This window comes from Neodiprion pinetum, chromosome 6 (genome assembly GCF_021155775.2).
Source record: "Neodiprion pinetum isolate iyNeoPine1 chromosome 6, iyNeoPine1.2, whole genome shotgun sequence".
NCBI lineage: Eukaryota > Metazoa > Arthropoda > Insecta > Hymenoptera > Diprionidae > Neodiprion > Neodiprion pinetum.
The window spans coordinates 5,465,738-5,492,683 of NC_060237.1; the positions used below are offsets into that span (position 1 = coordinate 5,465,738).

The 26,946-nt window shown below is 36.7% G+C and overlaps 5 protein-coding genes across 24 annotated transcripts; 3 read left to right on the forward strand and 2 right to left on the reverse strand.

Moving 5' to 3' along the window:
• Positions 1–15: 15 nt before the first annotated feature.
• On the reverse strand, positions 16–6,432 carry LOC124221021 (zinc finger protein ztf-16). 9 transcript variants are annotated; one of them, XM_046630634.2, is made up of 7 exons: positions 6,340–6,432; positions 5,112–5,349; positions 4,399–4,721; positions 4,030–4,261; positions 3,646–3,914; positions 3,224–3,559; positions 16–3,110 (listed from the first exon to the last, which is right to left on the reverse strand). In XM_046630634.2, exons 3-7 carry the CDS (start codon positions 4,572–4,574, stop codon positions 2,672–2,674), a joined length of 1,452 nt encoding a protein of 483 aa, XP_046486590.1. In that variant the 5' UTR covers positions 4,575–4,721; positions 5,112–5,349; positions 6,340–6,432; the 3' UTR covers positions 16–2,671. The 9 variants fall into 9 exon arrangements, with proteins under 9 accessions (XP_046486590.1, XP_068993595.1, XP_046486595.1 ...); XM_069137494.1 differs by lacking the exon at positions 5,112–5,349 and having other exon boundaries at positions 4,399–4,615; positions 6,340–6,385; XM_046630639.2 differs by lacking the exon at positions 6,340–6,432 and having other exon boundaries at positions 4,399–4,615; positions 5,116–5,602.
• Positions 5,627–14,794, forward strand: Liprin-beta (liprin-beta). 9 transcript variants are annotated; one of them, XM_046630619.2, is made up of 13 exons: positions 5,627–5,779; positions 6,991–7,131; positions 7,596–7,750; positions 10,402–10,520; positions 10,650–11,010; positions 11,323–11,484; positions 11,677–11,805; positions 11,885–12,059; positions 12,479–12,774; positions 12,864–13,040; positions 13,122–13,493; positions 13,760–13,969; positions 14,211–14,794. In XM_046630619.2, the coding sequence occupies exons 2-12, from the start codon at positions 7,005–7,007 to the stop codon at positions 13,916–13,918; spliced, it is 2,232 nt and encodes a 743-aa protein (XP_046486575.1). In that variant the 5' UTR covers positions 5,627–5,779; positions 6,991–7,004; the 3' UTR covers positions 13,919–13,969; positions 14,211–14,794. The 9 variants fall into 9 exon arrangements, with proteins under 9 accessions (XP_046486575.1, XP_046486573.1, XP_046486576.1 ...); XM_046630617.2 differs by having other exon boundaries at positions 5,638–5,875; XM_046630620.2 differs by lacking the exon at positions 5,627–5,779 and adding an exon at positions 6,129–6,398.
• Positions 13,809–26,937, reverse strand: LOC124221015 (uncharacterized). 4 transcript variants are annotated; one of them, XR_006883708.2, is made up of 19 exons: positions 26,688–26,937; positions 26,418–26,552; positions 24,637–24,788; positions 23,595–24,545; positions 23,109–23,520; positions 22,546–22,994; positions 22,308–22,465; positions 21,974–22,227; positions 21,636–21,884; positions 21,389–21,562; positions 21,168–21,328; positions 20,818–21,070; positions 20,477–20,723; positions 19,993–20,366; positions 19,580–19,891; positions 19,161–19,430; positions 15,205–15,332; positions 14,835–14,955; positions 13,809–13,946 (listed from the first exon to the last, which is right to left on the reverse strand). XR_006883708.2 is itself a non-coding variant. In XM_046630599.2 (17 exons), the coding sequence occupies exons 1-17, from the start codon at positions 26,818–26,820 to the stop codon at positions 15,322–15,324; spliced, it is 4,695 nt and encodes a 1,564-aa protein (XP_046486555.1). In that variant the 5' UTR covers positions 26,821–26,937; the 3' UTR covers positions 15,154–15,321. The 4 variants fall into 4 exon arrangements, 3 of the variants coding, with proteins under 3 accessions (XP_046486555.1, XP_068993588.1, XP_046486553.1); XM_046630599.2 differs by lacking the exons at positions 13,809–13,946; positions 14,835–14,955 and having other exon boundaries at positions 15,154–15,332; XM_069137487.1 differs by lacking the exons at positions 13,809–13,946; positions 14,835–14,955; positions 15,205–15,332 and adding an exon at positions 15,348–15,539.
• On the forward strand, positions 16,753–18,751 carry LOC138191199 (testis-specific serine/threonine-protein kinase 3). The gene is made up of 5 exons (XM_069137501.1): positions 16,753–16,854; positions 17,010–17,313; positions 17,448–18,004; positions 18,079–18,174; positions 18,373–18,751. The coding sequence occupies exons 1-5, from the start codon at positions 16,753–16,755 to the stop codon at positions 18,409–18,411; spliced, it is 1,098 nt and encodes a 365-aa protein (XP_068993602.1). The 3' UTR covers positions 18,412–18,751.
• LOC124221033 (RWD domain-containing protein 2B) lies at positions 24,884–26,335 on the forward strand. Its single transcript, XM_046630660.2, has 4 exons — positions 24,884–25,082; positions 25,204–25,410; positions 25,516–25,953; positions 26,046–26,335. The coding sequence occupies exons 1-4, from the start codon at positions 25,041–25,043 to the stop codon at positions 26,271–26,273; spliced, it is 915 nt and encodes a 304-aa protein (XP_046486616.1). The 5' UTR covers positions 24,884–25,040; the 3' UTR covers positions 26,274–26,335.
• Positions 26,938–26,946: the final 9 nt, after the last annotated feature.

Below are 26,946 nucleotides of genomic sequence, written 5' to 3' on the forward strand. Positions count from 1 at the left end.
TAATCGAATGTTCGAATTGATGAACGAAATAATTTTTTTTTTTTTTGCGTACAAAGATAGACTTTAGTATGCAGAAATAGAGTAATTGGATTTTTTTTTAAGTCAACATTTCTTCTAATAATTCACTACACAACATTTTTTTCAATAGGCACTTTTCATTACTAAGTTGCTGTCGACAAATATTCAATTATAATTCGGTAATTCATTTAAACTAAGATTTTAGGCACCCTTTGTTCAACGTTCACAAAATTATAACGAATGCATAAGTGCCTGACATTATTATTGTTATGTCAATGATGCTTTGGTAAAAAGGCGTAATATTGCGACTTAAGAGAGATAAGAGAAAACAAATGTAAATGTAATAGATTATCATTGAGTGAGATAAAATAAAGTTGAACTGTTCAATGTTTCGAAATAGAATAAGTTATTTTGTTTCACAAATTTAACCAACCTCGTATTTTACAACAGCACCATTAACGTGCGCACTTAAATTTTAGTTTAGCATACGTGTTCTGTTTGTGGAATGCAAGGCAATAAGTTACTTATTTACTAATAAATAATAATCATATTAAATATAACTCGATATACAGAATAGTTATTACATAACTACAACCATTTACAGCAGTGTGGTATAATTAAATACATGTATACATATTATATATGTATACTATTTAAACTTTACTCTCTATCATTCGATTTTTTTCTTCAAGAATTTTCTATTCTCCATCTGTACAAATATTTATATTAAAAATATTTATACAAACAGTAGCAAAATCCGCCAACGTTAAATCATTTGTAATTCAATTTGAACTTATTACTAACAGTTTTAGTTACAATTTTTGTATATTGCCCGATCTCTCAAATGTGTTCAACGATTTTGTAAGAAATTTATGAAACGTCACGAATTTTGCCACTGATATAGCGTAGTATGCGCTCTGTGGCTTGTGCCCTGTACATCACTTTTAATGCCAGTTTTACTGGTACGTGGAGTTCAGCCATTTAAGAAAAACGCAGCAACGATATTACGCATTTTAACTATTAATTTGATCGTTTCGGATTTTTCCACCGACCTAAATCTGAGGAGTGACTTGCGATCAACTAAATCGTTACGAACTCTGGTAGGATATTTTTAAAAATGTAACAACAAATAAAAATCTGTAGGCCTAGAAATGGCCTGGTTGTGTTCCGCGTAACGTCCAGCATCTAATTGCTACAGTGTATAGAGCGAAAAATCATATAATCCACGGACGTAAAAGCTACAATCTCCAAAAAAAAATTACACAATATTACACAAGAACTTAGGAAATAGAGAAAACCCGAGAAGATTTTTGTAAATGATAAACCCCGATTTGAATTAGTTATACATTGTAAATTTTTTTTTCTAAACAACCCTGGTTATTGCAAAGTACTCGTAATAGTTGTTTAGTACAATTGATGCCCAATAGTAATGGAGTTACCAAGTAATAGAACTTGTAGAATATATCGTCCGTTTCAAACACTTTAACAGCGCGATAAGAGCGAAATACTACATTCTAAATACTTACTAAGGTCAAATATAATTATTTATGGTATTTTAGCTACCTTTTTTCAAATAGATTAGACATTATCTTTCAGAACAATCGAAAGTTCTTCAATGCTGTTTTACGATAATCATGTACGAGTTACCTGTAATTGTTGAGAAATTGTCTTGCAGACGAATACTTTGTTTGAATTAGAAATTAGGTATTTAAAATTAAGTCCAATCTACTGAAGTGATTACCTAACTACGTTAAATCTATGAATAGAGCTTGGAATATATATATATAGATATATATACATATATATTTATTTATATTTTTTTTAAGCCCTATGGACGGATAGTTCACTTGGTGACAGCACAACGGACTGAATTTTTTAATTCTTTCGAAGGCACGAACGTGTCCGGATATGATATTTTTCATAAATATGAGAACTTGTCTTAGAGTACAGTGAGAAGAAGAGCCGGAATATATGCGGGACGTTCCACTTAACTATTTGGTTTGTAAGACGCTGATAAAACCTAAATAGGTAACTTCTATCAGAGCAATGATCAAATGAACGCAGTGATTCTGACTTAATTCGAAATGAGTTAAGCTCCTAATTATGCTCCAAAAACAGAATTTATATATCTCTTTTATGTACAGTCAAGCTAATAACGTCACTCAAGTACAGAGAAGTTACAGATGGTCCCAGTGAATTGCCTTTCTGATAGCGATACAAATATTTTGTACTATGCCTTCAAAGCCTCTTTATATCACACACACGTCAATATTATATAAGTATATCTATATTTTTATGTACTTTATCGTACAAGTTCAATAGTAATAAATTATTGCAACAAACTTCTGTTTCGGTTGTGTCCAAAGTATTTTTTCACATATCTACCGTCCTACCTCCCACTATACTCGAGTATATATGCATTTCTAGATGTAGATATCGCGATTAATCCACGTCATTTACTCTTTCGTTTACTTTACCAAAAAGACTTCCAACTTGGTAAATGAAAAACATAGATCGCTATCATTACGCTTCCATTTCACCAACGTACTTGACTTGGTAAATGGGCCACAACATATACACTAACGTTGTGGGCGAATTAATCTTTAATATTAACGTCGCATTCCTGCTGCTAACGTTTGTTTGTTTTTTCACTTTACTGATGGCTTTTGCTCAGCAAATGCGAATTGAATTGGTACAAATTGCAACATTGTTCTCCACATATGTTACACTTCCATGGATTACTATCGCTATGGCAACCCTTGTGGAGAAAATATAACGTTTGGTCAGGAAATGTTATTCTACAATGCGTACATTGCAATCCACTGCTTCGCGGATCTGGCCTTGTTGATGTAGGTGGCTCACCTCGTGAATGTAAGTTACCACTTGAATTGCTCACACTTGTATTGGATGATAATTTTCTACGAAGATCATCCCTGAGCAATGACTTTAACGGAGAGACTTTTATTAAAGATGGCAAAGGAAGATTACTCGAAGTCGCCCCTGAATCTTCTGTTCCATTACTGTTTGGCTCTTGCTTGATAGGAATCAAAGAAATCGATGGAGTAATAGAATCTTCGCAGCCACCGACACTCCTGAGGAATAAACAGTGTGTCATTGTTTTTTAAATACTCGCAATATTTTAATCATTTGAAAAATATTGTACCGAAATGAACATTCATATGGAAAAATATCACGATGTTTTAACCTGTGCACAGCGCTGCTGTTGACTGTAATCTGATGATGGCTACTGCTTGGAGCATTACTGTTACTGTCCGCACTCTGCGGACTGTTCGGACTATCCCCATTCAATGGGGCAGGACTTGGGTTACGTTGATTCGACGTGTGTTCTTGATAAGGGATGGATATTTCCACATGAGGAGTAAGAAAATGCATTGGTGGCGTTGCGTTGTCTGCTGATCTATTTCCAGTACTATCTCCGCTGTCGGATAAAGGTGCAGAAGGTATAGCCTCTCCGGGTGTACAACTATTCATTAGAGATGTGGAGCTGTTTGGTCCAGGATTATCGAGGTCGATTCCATGTCTGAAAACAATTACAATAATTATCACGACTATTCTTTCTCGTGATGTCTGCTTGAGCAGAAGTATGTGTATGATTGCAGTCTGTACCTATTGAAAAAATGTAGCCTAAGACACTTCATCGTAGCAGCTCGGTAACTGCAAAGTGGACAGGATTTCACCATGTCATGCTGGCCTACATGTTCGTTCTGAAAATGGGCTCGCATCGCAATCTGTCGTTGAAAGCCTCTGTTGCATATTGGACAGTGGTAGGGCAGTGTTTTAGAATGCGTTGTGAAATGTTCAGCAAGGTGATCTTTCCGAAAGAATCTCTTTTGGCACACTCGACACTCGTAAGGTTTCACCCCAGTGTGTCTCATCTGGAAAAATAATTAAAAAGTATTTAAGTTGATGCTTATTGCAAAAAAAAAAAGATTCTATGTGTTAATGAAAATATCCGCTCAAAGAACTGAAAAAAAACAAGCCTCAAAATACCTTGTGCCGTCTCATGTTAGCACCATTGGAAAATTTCATGTTGCAAACATCGCACTCAAAGAGCTTACGATGCGTTCTGTGGCCTGAGTGTCCTTCTTCTCCATCCCCGTCATTCTCATTTCCCTCGATACCCTCCGCACTTTCTCCTGCCTCACCACTCAACATGCACTGGTCCTGATGCGCACAAAATGCAGTTTTATTTATTGTTTCGTAGTTATCACAGCGGTCGCACCTGAAAATGAAATTAACAATAACTTTTCATTATCCAAAGTAGAGGCGAGATACACTTGCAAATTGGTATCAAAAATGGAGAAGGAGAAAAGTTTGATCAGATGATTCTGTGTTTACTTTGTACTTAATGTACCTCACCGAAATATTGGAACCGCTCCATCTCCACTGTCGTAGTTTGTGTTAAGGGCTCCTTCATTGTCTGGATCTAAGCTTTCGTCTTCCCTATGATTTGACGACTCTCCGACCTCGATTCGCGAAGAGGAACGAGAGTCTACCTCGTTTTCCCCACCGCCACTCCCGATCCCATCTGACATCGTACTTCCTGGTGGTACTATCCTGAGGCCTTTGCGTAAGCCTGAGTCAATGGAATAAGACAGAACGTACTGGGTTGCTGTTGACGATTCAATTTTGAGAACTGATATTTATTTGCTGCCTTCCACAATGGTCCCAATTAAAGTATTCTGAGGAAGGCAATGAGACTTTCGAATAATATTAGTTGTTTGACGGATTCCCATTGAATGATATATACTTTAAACCGGAATTATTTCGCAAATTCTTTACCTGCCGTTTCATTCGACCTTTTTATTCAAACCGAGATGATGGTTGAAAATATAAATTTCAATTATTTAGCGATCTGGCAATGCAAAAATATCTCGGCAAGGTGTAGTGGCAGGTATTACCCAATCCTGAGACGATTACGGCATAGAAACACCTGGTGGTTAACGCAGTGCCAGAGTGCACTGCACTTTGTCCCAGTTTTGATCGAATCCGTCACGTAGTGACGTAGGATTTTGCGGTTTTAACAATAAAAAGCCACCAGAATTTGAGAATACACGCCGTAAAATACTTACTTACATTCCAGGACCGCCTAGTTCACTTTTCCCGTAATAAATATCCCTCGTCCTCTCTATATTTTAGGCAATAATGCTCGCATATCTTTATTTTTACTTTTTTACTTTTCACGACGACACACAAATAAAATGTAACGGAAGTGCCAGATATCCGTTTTCTCATGCTACCACCTTCGCTTCGCAAGTTTACCTACTTCTTACACTTTAATTCATGTCCACGAAAACGTGATACTGAGTTCTGTATAACGGGAAAACGTCATTCCACGAATGGATCAAGATTATATTCCCACCATCAACGATACTTATTTACTTATTCAATATTGTACCAGCAGAATAAATTTTTGATAGCGGATTAAACGAATCGGATAAAAATGTGAAACCTAACCTATTTTATTTATTTTTTTTCTAAGTTGGTAGCAAGTGCAGCTTGACGATCTGTCAAACGTCACATTTTATATACAACATTTGACGCACGTTATCCGTTGCATTTCTTTTTCACGAATAGCAGACCATTTTCTAATCAAGGAAATTCATTCGACAGTGAGACCGGAAAAAAGCGGAAAACGTTCCTAACCTAGAAATAATCAAAATTAACATAGAAAGTTTATTTAAATGATAGAAATTTCAAACAGGCGGTAGTAACCTATATAAACACGCGTGCGAAATCGGTATGACACTTTTGTTACTGCATGTAATGAATACAATACAGTTATTTTCGAGTGCATGGTGGTAAACGAAAATCATAAATGAAACTGAAGGTTGAGGTAAAGTGTAGATAATTTTTTAAAGCAATTTTTACTATCGAAAATTGCGTACTTCAAAATGACGCGTGTTCCCTGATACATACTATGTGTACTGTGAAATACGATTGCGGCGAGATATGATAATCGCTCGTAATTATGAAAGCGTGACACTACTTTACGAGTAATAGCAGTAGAAAAATAACTTAACGAAATTGAAAGTATTCAATATTCATTTTCGCACGATTGAAAACGATTAATTATATTTGCAAAGTAGCCGACGGGACTGAATCTTGATTCAAATCATGCACACTTTTCAAGTGTTTTAAATTAGCTAACCTTACTATATTCTATCGCGGAAACTTGGTTCGGACGTCTGATACGTAAAGTTGCGTAATTAATGCTATCAAAAATTTGCTCTTAACCGACGACTACAAGCTCAATTAGGCATTGCGTAAAAAAGCTGAATTTAAAGAGAGAGAAAATACCACGAAAATACGATACTCCTCTACGCCACATTTTGACGATTTTGACAGTGATGAGAGAGGTTAGTTCGAATCGCGGTGAAGGGAGAAGCAAGCAGCATGGGAGATACGCGAGATGAACGAGAATACGTGTGATAGATAAAAATAGAGGAACTGTCGGTGGATGTGTTCACGCTGTTGGGCGTTGTTCCGCGTAGAACCTGTTGATTATCTCCTTGTACAACAATTATTTCACTTATTTTTACGCTCTTTGAATCGATGATATACATACACCCCTGCTACCGCACTTCATAACAAAGTCATTGATTGAAAATTAATTTAATATAGCCGAGTAAATCGTTTATCTGCCGATTTACGTGTAATGGAGTGGGACGGTAAGAAGCACCCAAATGTATCTTTCCCTGCGTCCTCATTAATTCGCAAATGGAGTGCAAAAATGCCTGATTAATTATTTACTCAATTAAGGTATATGTGTGTTATGTGACATACATACCTTTTCATTTATCCACTTCACTGCAATAATTGTTCAGGTTATTAAAAAAATACAAAACGAAATAAACGAAAAAATAGCGAATGTAAATGATATAGTTATTACAATAATTTGATAAATTTCGCAGTTTCTTTTTTCATCACTTCATTCGTTTTTGCTTGCAGAATATAGGTGAGTGATGGGAAAGGGTGAGGAAAGCAGTGCAGCTGGGTCAGAGGCGAGTGAGACTTCATTTTTGGTAAAAACTACTGAAGCTAGTAAGATGCTTGAAGCAGCTCTATTACAAATGGACGGTATCATATCAGGTGGATATCTCAACTCTTCTAATGATTGTCTGGAATGTTTTATGTCAATTGAGAAATCATCTGTCTTTTTTTGTAGCTTGGATTATGCTAAAAAACAACCATTACTTTCACTACGAAAAATTAAGTGATACCTATCAGTCTTTGCAAAACCCCGAACGACTTTGGTTTAACAAAAAGAATCAAAATAAAATGCTGTCCACGAATTTTATATTTCATTGTTTTTTCTATCGAAAGACTTGTCTGTGCGAGATCATAAGTAAGCCTCTTTCTGTCTGGTGGAGGAATTTGAAATGAATTGACATTTTGTAAAGTATCTCATAAACCAATTATTGTAAGTTTAAACAAGAAACAAGTATCATGCGTTAGTAAAAAGAAAGTCTTCAAAAATAAATTCGCTTGTATCAACTATGAAATTGTCAGTGGATTTTCTATTCGATTGACGTTACATTCTGTGTTTCATGTAGGAGCTTGCGCAGAGGGATCTGACAGTAACTCTGAATGGAAGGATTCGGTGAAAGAAGCCACAAAGAACCTTGTGTCTGCAATCCAAAATGCTCCATCTCTCCCACAACCCCCCAATTTGGAGACTGTTGAAGTGTTATTGCACTGGCTACAACCAGTGAGTACAAGATTCGCATAAAACAATATTCAAGTATAGATCCTTAATAGTTGTGTAAATTGAAACTCAAAATATATGCTGCATTACGAAGGGAAGTTGAAAAGAAAGAAAGAAAAGTTTGTTTTCCGTATGGAATAAGGACAAGGAAGAACAATAAATGAAAACTTCTAATTCCAACGAATCGAATCGCTCATTTCCGGTTTCGCCTTACTTCCGGAAGGCACGTAAGCCGGTTCGATCGCGGAGCACGTCCATTCGATTTGAAATCAAGGCACGTATCCGTGCATCCACATAGCCGGACAGAATATTCCCGTAAAATTGAACGCCGGCGGAATATTTGCGCGCTGCAATTGTGCGAAAATGATATGCGAACGATTTAAGTATCGCTACTATTTCATAGTCACAGCAACAATAACATGGCTGATGCTTGCCGCGAGAGAATTAATGAAAAAGGTGAGTATATCACGCGTTGAACTATTGAAAATATTGAAAAAATAATGAAATGAAAAATTGCGAGTGAAGTGGCGATATTCGTATAAGATGCACGCGTCCATTGCGCGCACGCGTACGACGTGCAGCATGCCTCGTCCCCGTAGACGAGGGAAGAACAGTACCAGTCTCTATTTATAAATACGGCGTCTTCAAGATTTGGACGGGTTAATTTTAGTTTACGAGACGGAGTCTGTCCGAAGGGAGTCTCGTCGGTTTCGAAAATTTCTCGAGAAATAACTGGAGAATACGGTTTCATTTATTAAACTAACTTAATTTCGCTGTCCGCGCGCGCTTTGACCTTGTTTCCTTCGTTTCTCCCGATTCTGATCGTGATCTACCCGGAAACTTCCGGTTTCGCGATCGAAGGCTAAAACTTAATCATCGCGAGCGACGGTGGAGATAAAAGAGAGACTCAATAATCCCAAAACGAGAAGGAAAACACTGAAAAAAGTGGTGCGAAATTATTTTCTCGCATATTTTCATCCAACTTTAACATTGACACGCGGTAGATGTTGAAGAATATGATCGATGTGATACCGTGTTGGGTTTTAGTAATTCATTCGACTTTGATTCGGGGGTCGATATCATCGGAATTGGAAATTTAATGAACTGATCGACGATATCTGTGTAGTAAATACGGTAAAACAGATCGTATATTAACCGTAAATTTTTCGCCTCCGTTATGGAAGATTCTTGGGGTGGTGGGCTCATGGGAGGAGGAGAACGTCAAGATTTGGATCCGATCACCGAGGAGGAAGACAGAAGCTATCCGAAAGGTATCAACGTGAAATCGGGAGTTTTTTCATTCTAATTTAGTGTTCTAATCTGGTATATCGCGAGGATAGAGATAGAAAAAAAGTTCAGCTTCCGAGTAGCTCAGCAGTTGAAAGTGACCGATGTGCAATTAAAATTTTGCTTTTTTAAACTCTCACCGCGTTCGAGGAAAAGAACAGAACAGAAAAAAGGAAAACACATAACGCGACCCGAAATAAACTCCATCAACAATGGAAAATGGACGGACAGACTGACGCGGCTCGTCCAGATAGTGATGATGACGGGATGATGTGGTTTTCCCAAGGCTTCTACCATATGTACTTATAGATGCCGAGAGCCTAGACCTTCTCGATTTGAGAGGACAAGGGGCATCACTCCTATAAATACGAGACTAAATAAATACCTATTTAAAGATTATACAGATGTGAATGTATGTACATACGTTAGTATAGGTATATATACACACCTAACTGTAGCATATTAACCTACGTATACTAACGTACGTATTTACGTCTATAATATTGAAGACCGTCTCTTCAAATGGGAACCATCTCACTATTGGTCACAATGATTATTAACTACACGATTTATAATCGTTCTGTATTCTCGTTTTTCCGGATTCATTCAAATTACATTAGGTACATAACTCGGGCATTTCTTTCCTGTAACTTTCTTTTCCCCGAGCTTTACCTTTTTCTCGCGAAGTACATCGATTATATAGTACGGAAAGTAGAAATACGATACAGAATATTAATGATGATAATAATAATAATAGTAATAATAATAATAATAATAATAATAATCACTACCAATACCCGTCACACCCGATAGGGTATGTCCCCATGAGTCGTTAAGCTTGTGCGGGGCAAGGGAAGGGATGGTAAGTGATCATCATTATGCGTCTGCAGCGAACTGAAGATGATTAAGAAGAACGATACGATTAATTTACAATGCAGATTCACAATCCGATTCATCGGACACAACATCGACAATGAAACGGAACGCGTCCAAGGAGACGACGTCGGACGTTTACGACTCTTCGGCGACATCTTCCACGTCGGAACCCGGCGACGAATATCCCGAAGTTTATTCACGTAACGTTGCAATCGAACTGCCTGGACCACCGTTAGATTTACGCAACGATTGCAGGTCACAGAGTTGCCTTTGCCAGGTATAAAAATAACTTAAAAAATCGCGTCGTTAATTTGAATTTAAAGAATAAAGCATGTCGCTTCTTAACAAATATTTCGATTCCTTCCGCAAAACTGACAGTCTGGGAGAAAAAGCGTATTGCGGTGTTCTTACAAAGAAGACAGAAGATAATGAAATTACCAACGTTTCATGATTTCTCGTATTTGTTTTTTATTTTTATGAAACTATCGCAGAACTGCCTGATGGGATACACGAGAGCGATTGCTTTTCAAGGAAACATGAGCAATTCCTGTGCCGTCAACGCGGCGCATCTATCATCTCTACCGCCTTTCTACGCTACATCTTGCCCAAGGTGGTTAATCTTTGTTGAATTTTCTTATTCGACTTTGCATTTGACGCGAATAAATTTTTACGAACAATAATTTTGATGTATTATTGGCTGAGTGCGAATAATGTGCAACAAAAAAACTTGTACAATTAGCGCCGGAAACGAGTTCGTTTACCGATCATCGAAAGAACCGTCACCGATGCGGTACATCGCTCCTCCGGTCCCTCGTTGCTGTCTTCCTCTCAGTCCGGGTCCATCAATGGCCAAAGATTCATCTGGGATTCGTTCCGACGGTAAATCCTCGAGCATGACCTCATTGCCGGTAAATTCGAGCCGGTGCGCCGGGTCCTTGGATCGAAGAAGACGTCGGCTCAGGAACAGAAACGAAAGAGACCAAAGAGCCAGGTCGCATAACGATCTGATATGCTGCGATAGGGAGAGACTTTATTGTTCTCATCAACAATTTCAATACGCGAGCAATCCGTATATGAACGGCTATAACAATAACACTGAGGTACAAATAATTGTAGAGTTGGACGTCAGTCTTTGTTGTAATTAATTTGAGATGCAATGAAAAATTGTTTCTTAAATTTAAATAAAATCGTAAAACGAATAATCACACGTTGGATGTTCTTATTAACAGAGGTGTAGGGAGGTTTGCTGTTGTTACTTTAGTTCCATTCGTTGGAAAACCAAGATTTTATAACAAATGTTTATTTACACGTTGCATCGACCCTTCCTAATGCAGATGATCGATTTTTGTTTCACTATAAAATTATCTTTCGCCTACAAATTCCAGATTTTCATGACCAACTATGATTTCTAGGAGCGTTTGAGAAAACTGGAGAACGAACGCGGCGCGTTACACATGGAGGTATCTGTGCTCTCTGAACAGGTCGATGCTCAGTCAAACAAAATACACGAACTGGAAAGCATATTGCAGGAGAAAAAAGAATCTCTGAGACAGATGGAAGAGGCTCTTCAACGGGTAACAATAAACAAAGCTACAGCTTATCGCGTTTGGCGCAGCGAAATTACCCGGCAGTAAAATTTTATCTATTGTCCTCGCAATATCATATCTTACACTGTACTCGTGATTGACAATCTGCAGATGAATAAAATCGCGCGAATTTTGCAAGCTTGAATAATTTCTAATGCACGGTACTTTATTTTATTCAAGGAAGTTATCTCGAGGAGCACGTTAGAAACTCAGAAACTGGAGCTGCTAAGTTCTATGTCCGAATTGAAGCTAAAACAGGCCAGCCTAGAACATGAGAATCGAAGTTTACGCAGCAATCCCATGTCAAACGTACGTTAATCATTGTATTGTTGATACTTGCAATCAATAAATGTGAGAAATGATACAATCCTTTTGTGTTATGTTTTAGGGTGAGAGATTCAGTCGCCATGCAGGACAGTACAGCAGCTTACCTCGGCCGCCAACGTCATCAAAGAAGGGAGTCGCATTTGGTAAGGTCGTCGCAAATTCAAACTATGGCGCACAGTCTGTCCCCTTGACTGTTAAGGGAATCTCTGCTAGATGTCTGTCAGCCCCGATTCTAGGTTTTAATCAATTCAATCAGAATATAAGTATGCCTGCAGTGTTGCATGCTGCTATTATGATAACAGAGCTTAAATTTAAAAACTTGACTAATCACGCGATTTTTGGAGGAGATTGCAAATCAAGTGCGTATTTAATCAAGGAAATAACAATGCGATTGAAACGTGTTAGCTCAGTAACAGCTAAAGCTATTTTTCGAAATAATTGACGTTCTTGTGCTTGCGTATAATTATTGAAATTTTGAACTCTCTCTCCTCAATTCTAAACTCCTAATATCTGATTGAATATTTTTCAGAGTGCTTTTTCTTCTTAGTATTTTACAAAAATCACAAATTGGCATAAAATTAACACACGCACGGCGGTGAGAAATATCCGTCAAATGTAATGCTTGTAATTTGAATTTTCAAACGATTTTTCATAGCTGAGGAGGAGAAGACAGTAATCGGCGAGGCTGCACCGCAACCTGAATATATTCCACCAAAACCATTAGCCGATCTTACGATGGAGGAAGTTGGGGATTGGCTATCACGCCTAGGCCTCGAATGTTATGCAGCTGAATTGCGACGCTGGGGTGCTACAGGAGCAAAGCTATTAGAAATGCAACAGAATCAAATTGAGAAAGAGCTTGACATAAAGAACACGCTGCATCGGAAAAAATTGTTGTACGCTATCGAATCTGAACGACCGAATTCCGTTGGATTTTTCGGAGCTGAACAGGTAAAGAGATACGAAAATTAACAATCCCTTTCCTTGCCACAACATACTAAAATAAAAAACAATAAACATGAATAATTTATGACTTACAGATGGACAGTGCAGCAGTTCTTCGATGGTTAGACGATATTGGATTACCGCAGTACAAAGAAGCTTTTCAAAACGCTAAAATAGATGGTAGAGTTTTGCATCGATTAACCACAGAAGACTTGCTAAATTTAGGAGTAAACGCCCAGTTATGTGCTGCTAGCTTACGCCGAGGAATTCAGGTATCAGGATTCGTTTTTTTTTTCATTTTATTTTTACTTTTTAACGGAACGAAGGAGACCGATCAATCTTTGGATTTTCAGGTCCTTAGGGAGCTGAATTTCAATTTTGACAGCTTGGAGAGAAGGTCTATTAACGGAAATGGGGCTGACGGTAGGAACGTCACGTTATGGACGAATCACCGTGTCATGGAATGGCTAAGAGTCGTAGACCTTGCCGAATATGCGCCGAACATGCGCGGCTCCGGCGTTCACGGCGGATTGATGGTTCACGAGGGTCGTTTTACCTCTGAATTACTAGCTACTTTGCTCAGCATTCCTCCAGGAAAGACGCTACTCCGCCGGCATCTGACAACTCACTTCAACCAACTTTTAGGAAGAGAGGTCGTCCAGCACAAACGGGAGATTGAGAGTACCTTGGGATTCGTGCCCCTCACTCTGACTGCCAGATTAAAAGTAAGTAGTTCAACCATATGAATAATCATTTTATAAATTGTTTACCTCAATTGGACTGATTTCTGAAGGAAACAATGAAAAATGATTAAACAAATTAGTAAAACGTTTTTGTATCTGATTATTCATTGAATTTTTCATTATTTATATTTTTCCCTTTCTCTTCATTATATTTTATGCAAAACGAGAAATTGGGACTCTACATTCACGATTACTATAAACAAGCGATTATTTCAATTCGTAACTTACTTTCTTAATTAATGATTAAGGTACCAAAGAAATCCCAGTTCACGTTAAAGCGAAAGAAAAGTAAAAATGAAGTGGATTATGGGAACCTAGTTTGTCCTCTGGAACCTTCACCACCAGGTACACCGTGTTCGCCTTCTTCAAGCCCTGGCAGTCCTAATCTGAGTTCACCCATTCTCTAACCAATCACAGATTCACTCGAGCAAGAAACTAAAAAAAATCAAAGAACACTCGTAAGTCTAACTCTACTAATGCATACACGTAACCAATCATCCGTTCATATGATACGCAAAATTTAACGAACTGTGCGAACAATAATATTCCATTGTGCGTCCCATTTTATCTTGATGCTATATTTAACGTACATGTATTTCATAATAATCTTATACGTGGCATTTTAATATGAATCGTCGTTTTCGATAAATTAACTAGTTCAATATTGTGTGTGATTTAATTTATCTTTGAATATTTCAGGTAGAGAAATTACGGAACACAAACGAGTAATTGGTTGCATATAGACATTGAGAGAGGGAATGAGTCTGTCTGTATGTTAATCATTTGAAATACTGCCAAATAAAATTGTAAATTAAACAAATATTTTTACTGTAGCAGATTATTAACATGTTACCAATAATCAAGCAACAACTAGCTATTTTACTGACTGCTTTCTAATGAAATCAATTGATAATGAAATTTTACTTTCAAGTGTACTTGTTCTTGTACTGTATGCATACATTAAATTCCATAAAATGAGTATTCTTAGCCGTACACACATGCTTTTTTTATGAATTTTCATCTGGAACTTTTGAGCTATTAATCAGATTGTAAATTTCACAATGAATCAGTGAGTGTGACAATCGTAGAAGGTAAAAAAAAAAAGAGAATAGAATAATGACAAGTTATTGATTAAGTACCTAGTGAGTTTTCCCATTTAATAATCAGCAGTACGTATTGTTAATTATGAAGCCTGTATTTTTAATACTAAGATATTATACACGTACGATTATACAAAAACATGGCAGTAATCTGTATTTTATAAGAATAAAAAGATTGCAAATGAATATAAGAAGTAAAAATTAAACGAAGATTGAAACTTACGAAGCGCTACATCGATTGATTCAAATCAACCCGCTGTATTGTACACACATCGGAAATAGTAAAAATCGTCGGGAATCGGTCCTGTACTAGCTTGGCGTAAGATTTTAACCGTCTTCGCTGTCTGTAATAATTCATGCGTGTATTTATGAGTAAAATCTTCCTCGTTTTCGATCCCGATGATTGATTTTATGTTTTGACGGTGTACGCCACTCAAGCATCTGCTTTCCGTGTTGCCGGTACCCAGGTGTGAAGCAACACTTCGTCATTTGTAAATTCTCAAACTATAATTTATTTTAACTTACCCATCAAAGGATAAAAAATACCACAATATACCCCATGTACAATAGACCAGTTCTACTTTAGGACATACCTTAAAATCATGGCGGTGTGAGTTTCGGTCAAGATAGCGATAGCAGCTGCCGGCACATCTCTGGGATGAAGATTTTCCGACAAATTTTTAATTCTCTCGATTGCTTCGGTACAATTCTCAACCCCAATCTGAAACAAAATAATATATTGTAGTGCATGTTCCGTTAGTTATTATAAAAGTCTCAGAGCCTAATTCTAAACCTGATTGCTGAGCGCTAATAATATCTTCGCATCCTCGGGAGAAAGAGCGGGCTTGTAAGAGCCAGCTGCAGCTAACCAACCATATCTCGTTGTATGGCCGATGATCCGCCAACGTTTTTTTATGATTTTGTTAATCTGAGAATAAAGAACAAGAAAGCAATGACATTATGAAAGAATATGAATTTGCAAGATATTTGAATACCAACCGTTTCCAGTAAAAAATTTTCCTCGCAGAGTGGAAATAGGAGCGTTGTAGAATCCAAAGGACGATTTTGCGACGTAGAAACATTGGTCTCGGATTTGCAATTTCGATCGATTTCCGCGTTGATCAATTTTGGTAAACAGCTCTTCGGTTCAGAATTGAAATTTCGTTTACTCGAGGAAATCGTTTTATTAACCAGCGTGGAACCCATTCTCCGCGCTGACGAGGTTCGCGGCGAATAACTGTCTGGTTGTTCGTTTTATACGATAGATAATAGTGTTTCGCGCCTCGAACTCTCACCATTACTCAATCGATCGGACAATTCTGAACGTTGAGATAACGATAAAATTAGGTTGTTTAAACCTTCGGAAACCAGGATAACGTGCAAACATGTGAAGTAAAATTTCGATTGAACGCATTAGCAACATCACGATAGCGAATTAATATGTCTGGCAAATTACCATCGTTATTAAACATATTAGCCATTCAAAACGCTTGTGGAGTTTCCGGAAAATATATTCACAGTATGATTTCTAAAAACAAGTTCCAAATCCATTGGAGAATTGATTTGGCGTAGGCATTATTGATACGAGTCCAATATTAAAATGTCTTGCTTTCAAGGCACGCTACAGACACAACGTAGATAGCCATGGCTAATTTCTTGTCATCGACCATTTGAAAAACTATAGAATTTAGCAATTTGAAAAAACATGGTTACGTAGTCGCGCGATTTTTGTGTTCCCAGTAAATCATTTTCGCTAATTCGGAGGTGGGAAAAAGTAAGAAAACGAGATAATTAAAGCAAGTGCGGCAATCTTCAACGGATAATTAATTTGACACCGCGGTGTATTATCCGCGGGAGGTTATTCAAAAAAGACAAGAGCAACGGTATTCCCGTTCGTAAGAAAATCGAAAAATATAATCAATCCGGAGTTAATTATATAAATTAAACAAACTACCGATGAAGACAGAAAAAAAAATTAAATTCTATGGGTTTATTATTATAAGATGATTTCTTGCAGTTAGCGGTATAAATAAATGCAGATTCCATTCGACCTGCAAAAGGCAGAAAGGAATGACAAACAAATTCATTGTGAATTATGGTAGCAGAGCAGCTAGGATGCCCCCGCTGGTTTGCCAGGTCTCATGTCGCAGCCAGCTCTGAACCAGACAGCGTCCGAAGAGGCAACTTTAGCCGCAAGGGGATACAGATTGATAAAAAAACTTGGGGAGGGCTCGTATGCCAAGGTATAATACATTCGCTGCGTATAAGCTGTTTTCGGACAGCGTATCGACTTATCGGTAAACTAATTTCCTCGCCGATATCAAAGTTCGGCAAACTTCTGCGATACATTATGTATACATGCCAGGTATAACGGTAAACACGATTTGTAATTGCACAGGTGTATCTCGCCGAGTACAAGCCAGATAACGACCCTGACAGAGCGAATACACTGGCGTGTAAGATCGTGGATACCGCCAAAGCGCCCAAGGACTTTGTCAAAAAATTTTTGCCCCGAGAATTAGATATTTTAGTGAAATTAAATCATCCTCACGTAGTTCACGTGCACAGCATATTTCAAAGACGGTCGAAATACTTTATATTCATGCGATTCGCCGAGAATGGAGACCTCCTTGATTTTATATTGAAAAACGGAGTGGTCGCGGAAAGTCAGGCGCGAGTTTGGCTCAGACAACTCGCTCTTGGTAAAAGAATAAAAATAAAATAAAAAAAAAAAAATTTTAATACACTCATAATGAATATTTCGAACATCATCGGGTGGTATGGTCGGGTCTCGTATTCAAAATTGTCAACTTTGCCTACCATTACCGAATTTCAGGACTCCAGTACCTACACGAAATGGAAATAGCACATCGTGATATGAAGTGTGAAAACGTGCTGATCACGTCTAATTACAACGTAAAATTAGCGGACTTTGGTTTTGCAAGATATGTAGTCGACGGCCGAGGCAAACGCGTCCTGAGCGATACTTACTGCGGCTCATTATCTTACGCCGCGCCGGAAATCCTGAGAGGATCACCTTACAATCCAAAAATAGCGGATATTTGGTCCCTGGGGGTGATACTTTACATATTACTCAACAAAGCCATGCCTTTTGATGATACTAACATAAAGAGATTGTACGAACAACAGACTAACAGGAGGTGGAAATTTCGGGGTAAAGTGGTAGAAATTTTGAGCGACAACGTTAAGAGGGTCGTTACCAATCTGCTTGAACCCGACTTGAATAAGAGATGGAAAATGGACCAGGTATTGCATAGCGATTGGATACTCATGGATCCTCGATTAATGGTCCTTACACCTGCCGAGCAAACCGCCCTCAACTCTGCGGTTGAGGAAAGGAAAAGGAACGAGGAGAAAATAAATAGAAATTTGGCAAGTGACCACGAATGTACTTAACGGAATAATTTTAACCATTGATTAACAATTTTTTCCCATGTTTTTTCCAGAAGCCTACGAAACCTGATAGCAGGAGTAAGACTGATGCCGATGAAGACCATGGACGCGGAAATGAAGATGTGACCGTCATCAAAGACGCGATTAAGGTACATTTCCTAATTGTAAAATCTCATCACTTGTTCTCATATGTTTGATTTGTTTCGTTGGTAGAGCATTTTTCTATCTTAGCATTGTGTTATTTTTTAACGGTAATGCAATGCACTATTCGAGAATATTAAAACATGACCCAATTTCAAGTACTGACACCATATCTTTAAACGAATCGATTTGGTCTTCCTTAACAGGATCACAGAGAACGTTTATCGGACGCGCCCAAACCGTGATTGAACCGTAAGGGAATTAGTTGCAGAATTTTATTGAGTCTAGGTACCTGGTGTAATTTTAAGAACGTAAGAAAACTATCCGTTATTGCAATTTTTAGCAGTTACGAATTTACGGTCCTTCATTTTCTAGTTGCAAGAGCAATCCTGAGCATTCATAAAGTGAATATCGAACCATGCAATTAACTCTGATTTGTAGTTTGAGACCAAGAAGTAATGAATGCAATTAACATCAAAAAAATCGTAATGAAATGTAAATATTGTCCGTGAGTAAAGATTATTTTACAGTTATTGGTAATCTGACTGTTGATCGAAATTGTATCACTCTGCGTTTCACATTTTGATTTCATTTTCACAGAAAAGTTAGTAAGTACATAAGAGTTTACTCTTGAATTTGTCGAGTGAAAACGATACGGGTAACAATCTGTTTATTTTTTCATCAACAAATAAGAATTTAACAAAATGCCTACTAAATTTTGATCATCACTCGATCAAAGCTTTTAGATTATTGAAGCTTATTAATTAAGGTAATTAATTTCGCAAGAAGTTACAATGTTCACCTGCTATACCATTTTATATAATTACTAAATTACAGACTTTCAATAAATAAACAATAACAATATATTATAAATAAATTCAACTTACGATTCGTTGAGGAATAATTCAGTTACCAACGTAACGTGTTTTCAGCAACCTTGCATTGCTATTTCTAATCACCTGCACATAGTAATCGTTATCATCTCTATACGTACCAATCTTTCCGTTTAATTGAGTGGCAATCAATTGACGTGGCCCTGAGAGTCCTCCTAATTTCCAAACACCATCGGATTGGAATATTAAGGGCTCTCCTGTTGGAGCCACTTCCATTAGAAGAAACTCTGAACCAGGTAGGGTATATTCTTCGAATTGACCCCACGTATCATATCGTAGTATTATCGTATCCCAAGTCAACTGCACAGCGAGCCAGAGTGAGCCAGATGACACAATAGCAGATGCTTGCGTAGCCCCAGGTAGGTTGAAACCTGAAAATGTCGTTTGCTAAATTAATTTCTTTAACAGTTAAGTAGCGAATTCTAGTAAGGCTCGATAGTTTGCAGATATTCAGGCTGTCCGAAAAGTTAGTTAATTCAGCGGATATTTTTCTGAAGGATGCAAACTGTGAAACACAAACCGGCAACTTGACGAAATTTCTTCTCCACATGCTCGTAAGTATAGATCCATACACCGCCATTAGGATCTGAGGTTGCAACAACAACTAGTGGAATTCCCTCCAATTGAAAAACTTGGCTGAATAATACTCTGCTAGAGTTCGGAGGGAAGGTAAGAAGTTGAACTGTTTCTCCATCACATGTTAGTACGCCAATTTTGAATAAACAGTTTCCTAGACCTTCAAAAAGTACCGCATGAAATATGGATGAGCCTGAGGTCAAAGCCGTAGAGTTTACTTTAATCAGTTCTAATTTATCACAATACCAAGCTCGTCCTATTTTAAAATGTAAAAAAAATAAAAATTAGTACAGATCAGTTTTGAAACCTTTGTTGTGAAAAGTTTTGTTTGCTAAAAAATAAAATAATCTAACTTACGTGACAATGATATATGAATTTGTTTTGCGACGTAACTAAGTTCCACCATTCTGGCACTGACTAATTCTAAATCCAAAGTAAGTCGATCCAAGTTTTTAAGTTCCACCCCATGGAACAGTCTATTTACTGCAGCATCTCCCATTATCGTGACATCACCCCTCATTATGATCTGAGACTTTATTATTTGAACTTGTTTATTCTTCTTCAACTGATGCTTCACCAGAGATGACAGATCGATGTCATTTATTTGTCCATCAATGACAATTTTTGACGTAATTATGGTCCCATGAATTTTTTTTGTCCCACCTACTTGCTGGGATATTGATTTCAGAAGATACTTCTTCATTGCGCACCCATTCACCATTCCATCCACTCTGTTGAGATACGTTAAATTGAGATAATTAATTTTCACGACGAATATTAAATGTACTTTCTGAGTCTACAAATAAAAGATCCATGGTATCCGTTAGAATAAAATACATACTGCAAAGGCTTCAGTAGCGTAATATTTGCAAAGGTTTTCAATCCCCTAACAATGATTGGTTTTCCATTATTTAATACACTCAAGGTATTTGTCTGCCAGCTACCAAAATTGAAACCACCATTAAAGTTTTCAGCATGCAATGACAACACAGTTTTCTTCCCAGTAATTATGTTTTCTTTGACGTCGAAACGTACAATGTCAATAGACAAATCTTTCCCATTAATTTTACTTTGAGTGTTCAAATCATCTGAAATGATTTTCAGTTATAAGGTTACAGCAAGAAGAGCTTGCTAGTGAAATCAAACTGAAAATTTCAGTAAAAAAGTTTTAGATTCACTTACCTAACACTATTAATGTTTGGAAGTGCATAGCATTTGAGACAGTTTGACTACTGTCTCTTTTTAACGAGTGTTCGACTAGTTCAGCTAAAAAAGATGCGGATGCCAAGAGTGACAAACCTTTTGTACATATAATATTCGGAATTTTTGCCTTTGTTAAATAAACATTTTCATATATTTCCTGCGATCTGGTTCGACTAAGCAACCACTTCGAGATTTGATTCCAGGGTCCATAATTTTGTGTATTCAGCCATCCCTAATAGAATAGATTGTAATTCTGATGAGTACAATATGTACATAAAAATCAGTACAATTTCTAAACACTACAAGTTTACAGAAATATAAGTACTAACTAATATTTGTACGGGTCCTTTGAATACGGCATGCCTAAGATCAAATAGTGCATTGGAGAGAATGCAGGGCTTATTGATGAACCAAATATTATCGAAAAGTTTTTGCAAGGTGAGACCGTTGATACTTTGAATTTTTGGTTCTACTGCAAACGTGATTGAACCTGCAAACAAGAATTGTTGGTACTCTGTTCCGCAACTTGGAAATTACTATATTTACTTACCTTTTACAATTAAATTGGTAGGTGTGTTGCTAGATGAATAAGTGAAGGAATAGGGTAATATTAAATTGGCAGATTTCAGGCTTCCTGCAATTATTTTTGTGCCCATGTTACGAGTTCCTGAAAGATCAATGGGAGCTACCAAAGTCTTGAACGTACGTGCTACCAATCCACCAGCTGAAAGAATTTTGCATTTTTGAAGAAGATAGATTTATTCCAATAAAAAGAACAAGAATAGGAAACTACATACCAAATGCAATGTTAGTTAGAGACGCAGTTTCATCCAACTTAACAATATTCTGTGCCAAAGCAGAAATATTTTCCTGATTCAAGGTTTCAAAATATATGTTTCCTTTCGAAATGAAATTTTTCGCATTGGTTATGGAAGGTGGTACGAATCCTTTGGCAGCCAGCAGATGTTTGATATCTAAATTTGATGCATTTACGACACCATTAATAGTACCCGGATTACGCCAAGCATTTATGGCAACCCACAGCCCTAAAAGATAAAAGGTTGATTTTGAATATACTACTAATTTTTTCGTATTCTCATTTATAATAGTTTATAATTGTAATGAATTTACTCACTTTGAAAATCAATCCCAGCAATATCATCAAGCAATGCTTGGTGAACTTCAACAGTTCCTGAGAAAATTTTCGATGCTAGATTTAATTTGTTGGCCGTTGTTATTGTAGCTGTATCCATTATAGTTGAACTTAATGTGGAAGCACCAAACATTTGTACAGCTTTCAAAGTCTTAGCTGAAGCCTCATCAACTTCTACAGACCATGTTTCAATGTTTGCGATTGTCGCCTCTAAGGCACAAAAAGAGCTCTGAAACCTAAAGAAGAGCAATTCAAATATTTAAATAAAACTTATTTACATGTAATTACATCACTGATTAGCAACCTCTGCACATACTTTGGAAGAGGCAAAGCATCGTAAGATAAACTTGTAATAATAACATCATTTGGAGTGCGTTTAGTGCCAGTGATATTTTTTACATGGTTAATAATTGATTTCTCACTTAGAGCTGTAACCCAATCAGCAGTTATATCTGCAGTAATGTTTGTCCAAGTCTGCAAAAGTACATATAAAATATATGGATTAATGAAATTAAACAACTACACGATAAACAAAAATATTCCTCAAAACTAACCGTTCTAAGTTTTGACAATTTCAAGTGAACTGGCACACTTTCATCAAGGCGTAAAGCTTCACTCCTGATCTGAGTCAAAGATCTCTTCCTGTCCAGTAACAGATCAGAAGCTTTTGCCTGATTTGTTACAGTGACCTTTCGTAGGGAATAATTACCCCGAAGTATCAAAGGTTTTTCTATCCAAGTTACTGGTTTCAAATCTTTCACTCCATCGCCGTTTAATTTACCTCTCAAGTGAACAGGGCCAGTTACTTTTACTTTGGACACTGTTTTTGTGTCATTTATCGTGACAGGAGGACCATTAAGGGGCAATAAAATTCCACCTTGCACCAAATATAGATTGTTAGCTTTTATTGAAATTGCATTTATTTCCTGGTGAGTCAATTGCGTTGCTATACCGAGAGGAACCAATACGTTGGACACAGAAAGACTGTTATAAATGTGGTGTCCTAAAACAGTCCAGATGATTAAATGTAGTACTAATGCATTTTATGAAATCTGTACCTACAGAACAGTTGGGATTATACATATTGTGTGGCCTATTTGCAGGTCTAATAACTCACCTGTAACTTCTTGATCTCCAGATACTTTCAATAAATCTTTTTGGAGGGATACAAATGTTATTCCGTTTATCCGGTTACTGACCGTAACACTTTTCAGAAGAACTGCAGACTTTGGACATGGCAAGGTACCAGTTAACTGGGCTTTTACGTTCTCAAATACCAAAACTTGATCAATGACATTTGGTTTTGCTAAGTTTTTTAGTAGCTCACTTTTTACGGCAGTACTCAGACGATTTATCCTACACCCTGATGTGCATTGTCCATGGACTTTAGAGGCATACAGTGTGTTGATCTTGGGGTTTTTTTTTAGCACGAATTGAGAAAATAACTGTTTTTTAGCTAACAAACCAGATCGTAGTTCCGTAAACTGATTTGACAAATTTATCAACTGTTCCATACCCCTGCCCTTTACCTGTCAATTTGAATGACACGGTTACTACATTATAGGAATTAAGTACAGATTTGGCAAAACGACAATATTTTTACCTTTTTTGCCTGAAGTTTTCCAATGTATCCGTGTTGGATTTTAACAGCTCCATTAAATTTTGGTCGCACTGGTGGCTGTGTTTTTACTTTCTCTATAATTTCAAGACACCATAGCTTCGTTTTATCTCTGAGAATTTCCCACGTACTTTGCTGAACCCAAATTAATTTCTTGAAGCTCCACATAGCATTTTTATGTTTTACAATTAATATGACCTCACCATCCAAATATGTAGGATAAATTTGATCAATTTCTGCCATTGTTATGCCAAGCTCAACGAATTTCCAACCATTATACTGATAAATTTTCAGCAAGCCCCTCTTTAATGCTAATAATACAACTGTTTCTTTGGTTGTGATAGATGATATCCAATCAGCATTTTCAATATTTTGAAAAGGCACAAAGTGGTCGTGAACGAATTTATACATGATGGTAGAGTCCTGATTTGACAGAGCTAAGTAGTGTTCTCTCTGATGCCCTTTTTCCATGTAAAAACTTTCAGCATCATTTGCCGGTGGTAGTCGTTGTGTCAAAACAAACACGTTTGATTGTAAGATAAATTTCAATACTGTAGTAGTCTGAGTTCCAGTTATGGTTAAATACATTGATCCTCCAATCTTAAATGGTGTTAGTTTCCCAGTACCATAATTTAAAACTTGAATTGAATCAAAATGCTCGCCTAGCCACTGGTATATTGATACATTGGCATTCGAAGCTATGCCAAGAAACATTTGATTCATTCCATGCCAAATTGATAATCGAACATCTCCCAGCCCTTCGAGATCTTGGACAGGATGTAGAATGTATTTATGAATTTCACGTTGTAAACGTAAGATCGTCACACTACCGTCAATCTTGCCTATTACAAATACGCAGCCAAACTCCGAACAGTCCGCAATTAGATGAGATCCGCCGGTAAGCAAATAGTAACAAGCTTTTTCAAATTGGTTTCCCTAGATGATTAAATGATAGAATGATATTACAATCCAAGAAGTAATAACCACTCTTAATTACCAATTAATTATAATTTAGATAATAACTCACATTGTACCGATATAGGGATATTAATGAAGCGTCAAGAGTAACTGTAAACCATTGTAGTTCGTTACCATTATAATAAGCAAAGATTGATATGGCCAATGAATTTGGAAATGGGTCTTCAAAGATACCAGAAAATCCTTTCAACACTCCAATCCCTGTTGGAAACAAATTATTTAAGAGTCCCGCCATGGAGGATCAGCAACCAATAGAGAATAGGCAAAAATCTCATTGGCTTCAAGACTCTATACAAATCAAATATGAATACGTTGATTTAAAGATATGTAATTACTGGAACTGATATTATGAGTGACAACCGCAATATGACCATAGAAGCAACTGGTTGTTTAACTGTCATAGAATCAGTAGAAACTCCATGTCGCCCAACAACGCCACTGTATGCGTAGTATATGAAAAAAATCAATTTATTTACCAACAGTGATAAAAATCAGGTTAGATAACCTTGAAAATAACATAAATCTGAACCGTTACATTGTATAAAGTGTAAAAAATATACTTTTGATTGATAAAATTTTGAATAAATAATAAGATAAAACTGGAACCACATTTTAGAATTTTGAGAGGATGTCGGTCAATGATAAGAGAGTAGAAAATTATCAGGCACAAATAGCAGAATTGGAAGCTTTGCAAGCTATTTATCCGGACGAATTGACAGTTATTGACCATGGAATTTTAGCTGACATAAACAATTTTATACTGGATATACATTCTGATGTTCCACACCCCCTGGAATATATTGTTACTATTTTGCATCTTAAGGTAAGTCTTTCACTTTTCGTTAAACAATATTTTCAGTATTTTTATTACGTTTGAAATTCAACTGCAAAACATATTTAGAATTAAATACTTGTTGACTTATTTCAGGGTAAATGCCAACTGTACGTCACACTGCCCAACGATTACCCAATGACAAAGCCAGAAGTTTACGTTAGAAGCGAGTTATTTGATCGTATCCAACAGTTTAATTTTAATACCTCTTTAATAAACTTTTCCAATGCGCAAGAAGAGGGGTTACCCTCTATATATATGTTAATTTCGTGGGTACAGGAAAATTTAGAAAAATATTTAAAATCATCCAACAGTAAAACGAGCCAAAAGTCACCTGTTAAACTGAGCAAGAAAATCGTTTTGAGTTTTTCTAGGTACTGGATATACTCTCATCATATTTATAGTAAACTTAAACGTCGAGAAATTATTGAAATAGCGAAAGAAAATAATCTTTCGGGCTTTTGCTTGGCTGGGAAGCCTGGAATAGTATGTATAGAAGGAGCTTTGGAAGAGTGTGAAGATTGGTGGCAAAGAGTGAGTTGATCAATGTATTCTTAGCTCAATTTACGTATTTGAAGTCATTAACCTATTGTATGATTAATTATTTTCATTTAACTTATTCACAGATAAAGGCGATGAACTGGCAAAAAATTTTAGTTAAATTTAAGGAAGACGATCCTGTGGAAAACAGTAATTTAAATATTCACAGGAAGTTTTCAACCTTTCAAGAAATATCATTTCCAAGCTCAGATCGACACAATGACATGGGCGAACTTTATAAATATCTTACTGAGCATAATGTCCAATATGCATTTAAAGAATATTTTGGAGTTGACGGAAAACCTCCAATATAGTACATTTGTTACGTTTACCTAATTATTGTACATTTTATACAATGGATGAAAATATATCATCAATTTATTTTCTAAAAAACTGTGATATTGGGCTTTCTTGATTCATTGCTGTATACATTTCTTATTACGGGATTATTTTCTCACCATTGTTTAAACGTGCCACATGGCCATCAAGATGTCTCCTGTGGCGCCAGCCTAACGGCCTCTGCGTCATCTGAAGAAACTTGGCTATTTTTGCATCGAAAGCCTTAGTTGAATCTTGACCAGGTAGTATTGATCCTAAAAATCATTTCAGTATGAACTAGAGAACTTTTGGATTAATGAAGGCTGTGTAGAAAGTATAATAATCTTTTAAAAACTGGCTAATGTTTAATTAAAATTTACTTTAATATTACACATACATCTATCACTCACCATGGTCATTAGTTAGCTTTTGAAAGAAATTTTCCACTAGCAGAAGGTCATTCTGAAGTCCTTTGATTTCAAATGCACTTGATGACTTTATAATGCATATAACAATCGCGAATAGAATCCAGTATTTAGGCATCTTCTATCATCTGTGGCAACGTACTGATATTTGCCAGCCAAATATAAATCCTCAAAGAATTTGTTCATGGTTCTTCAGAATAGACATTGTTTACGTGTCAGGAGTCTCTACCAAGCTTATATTTCT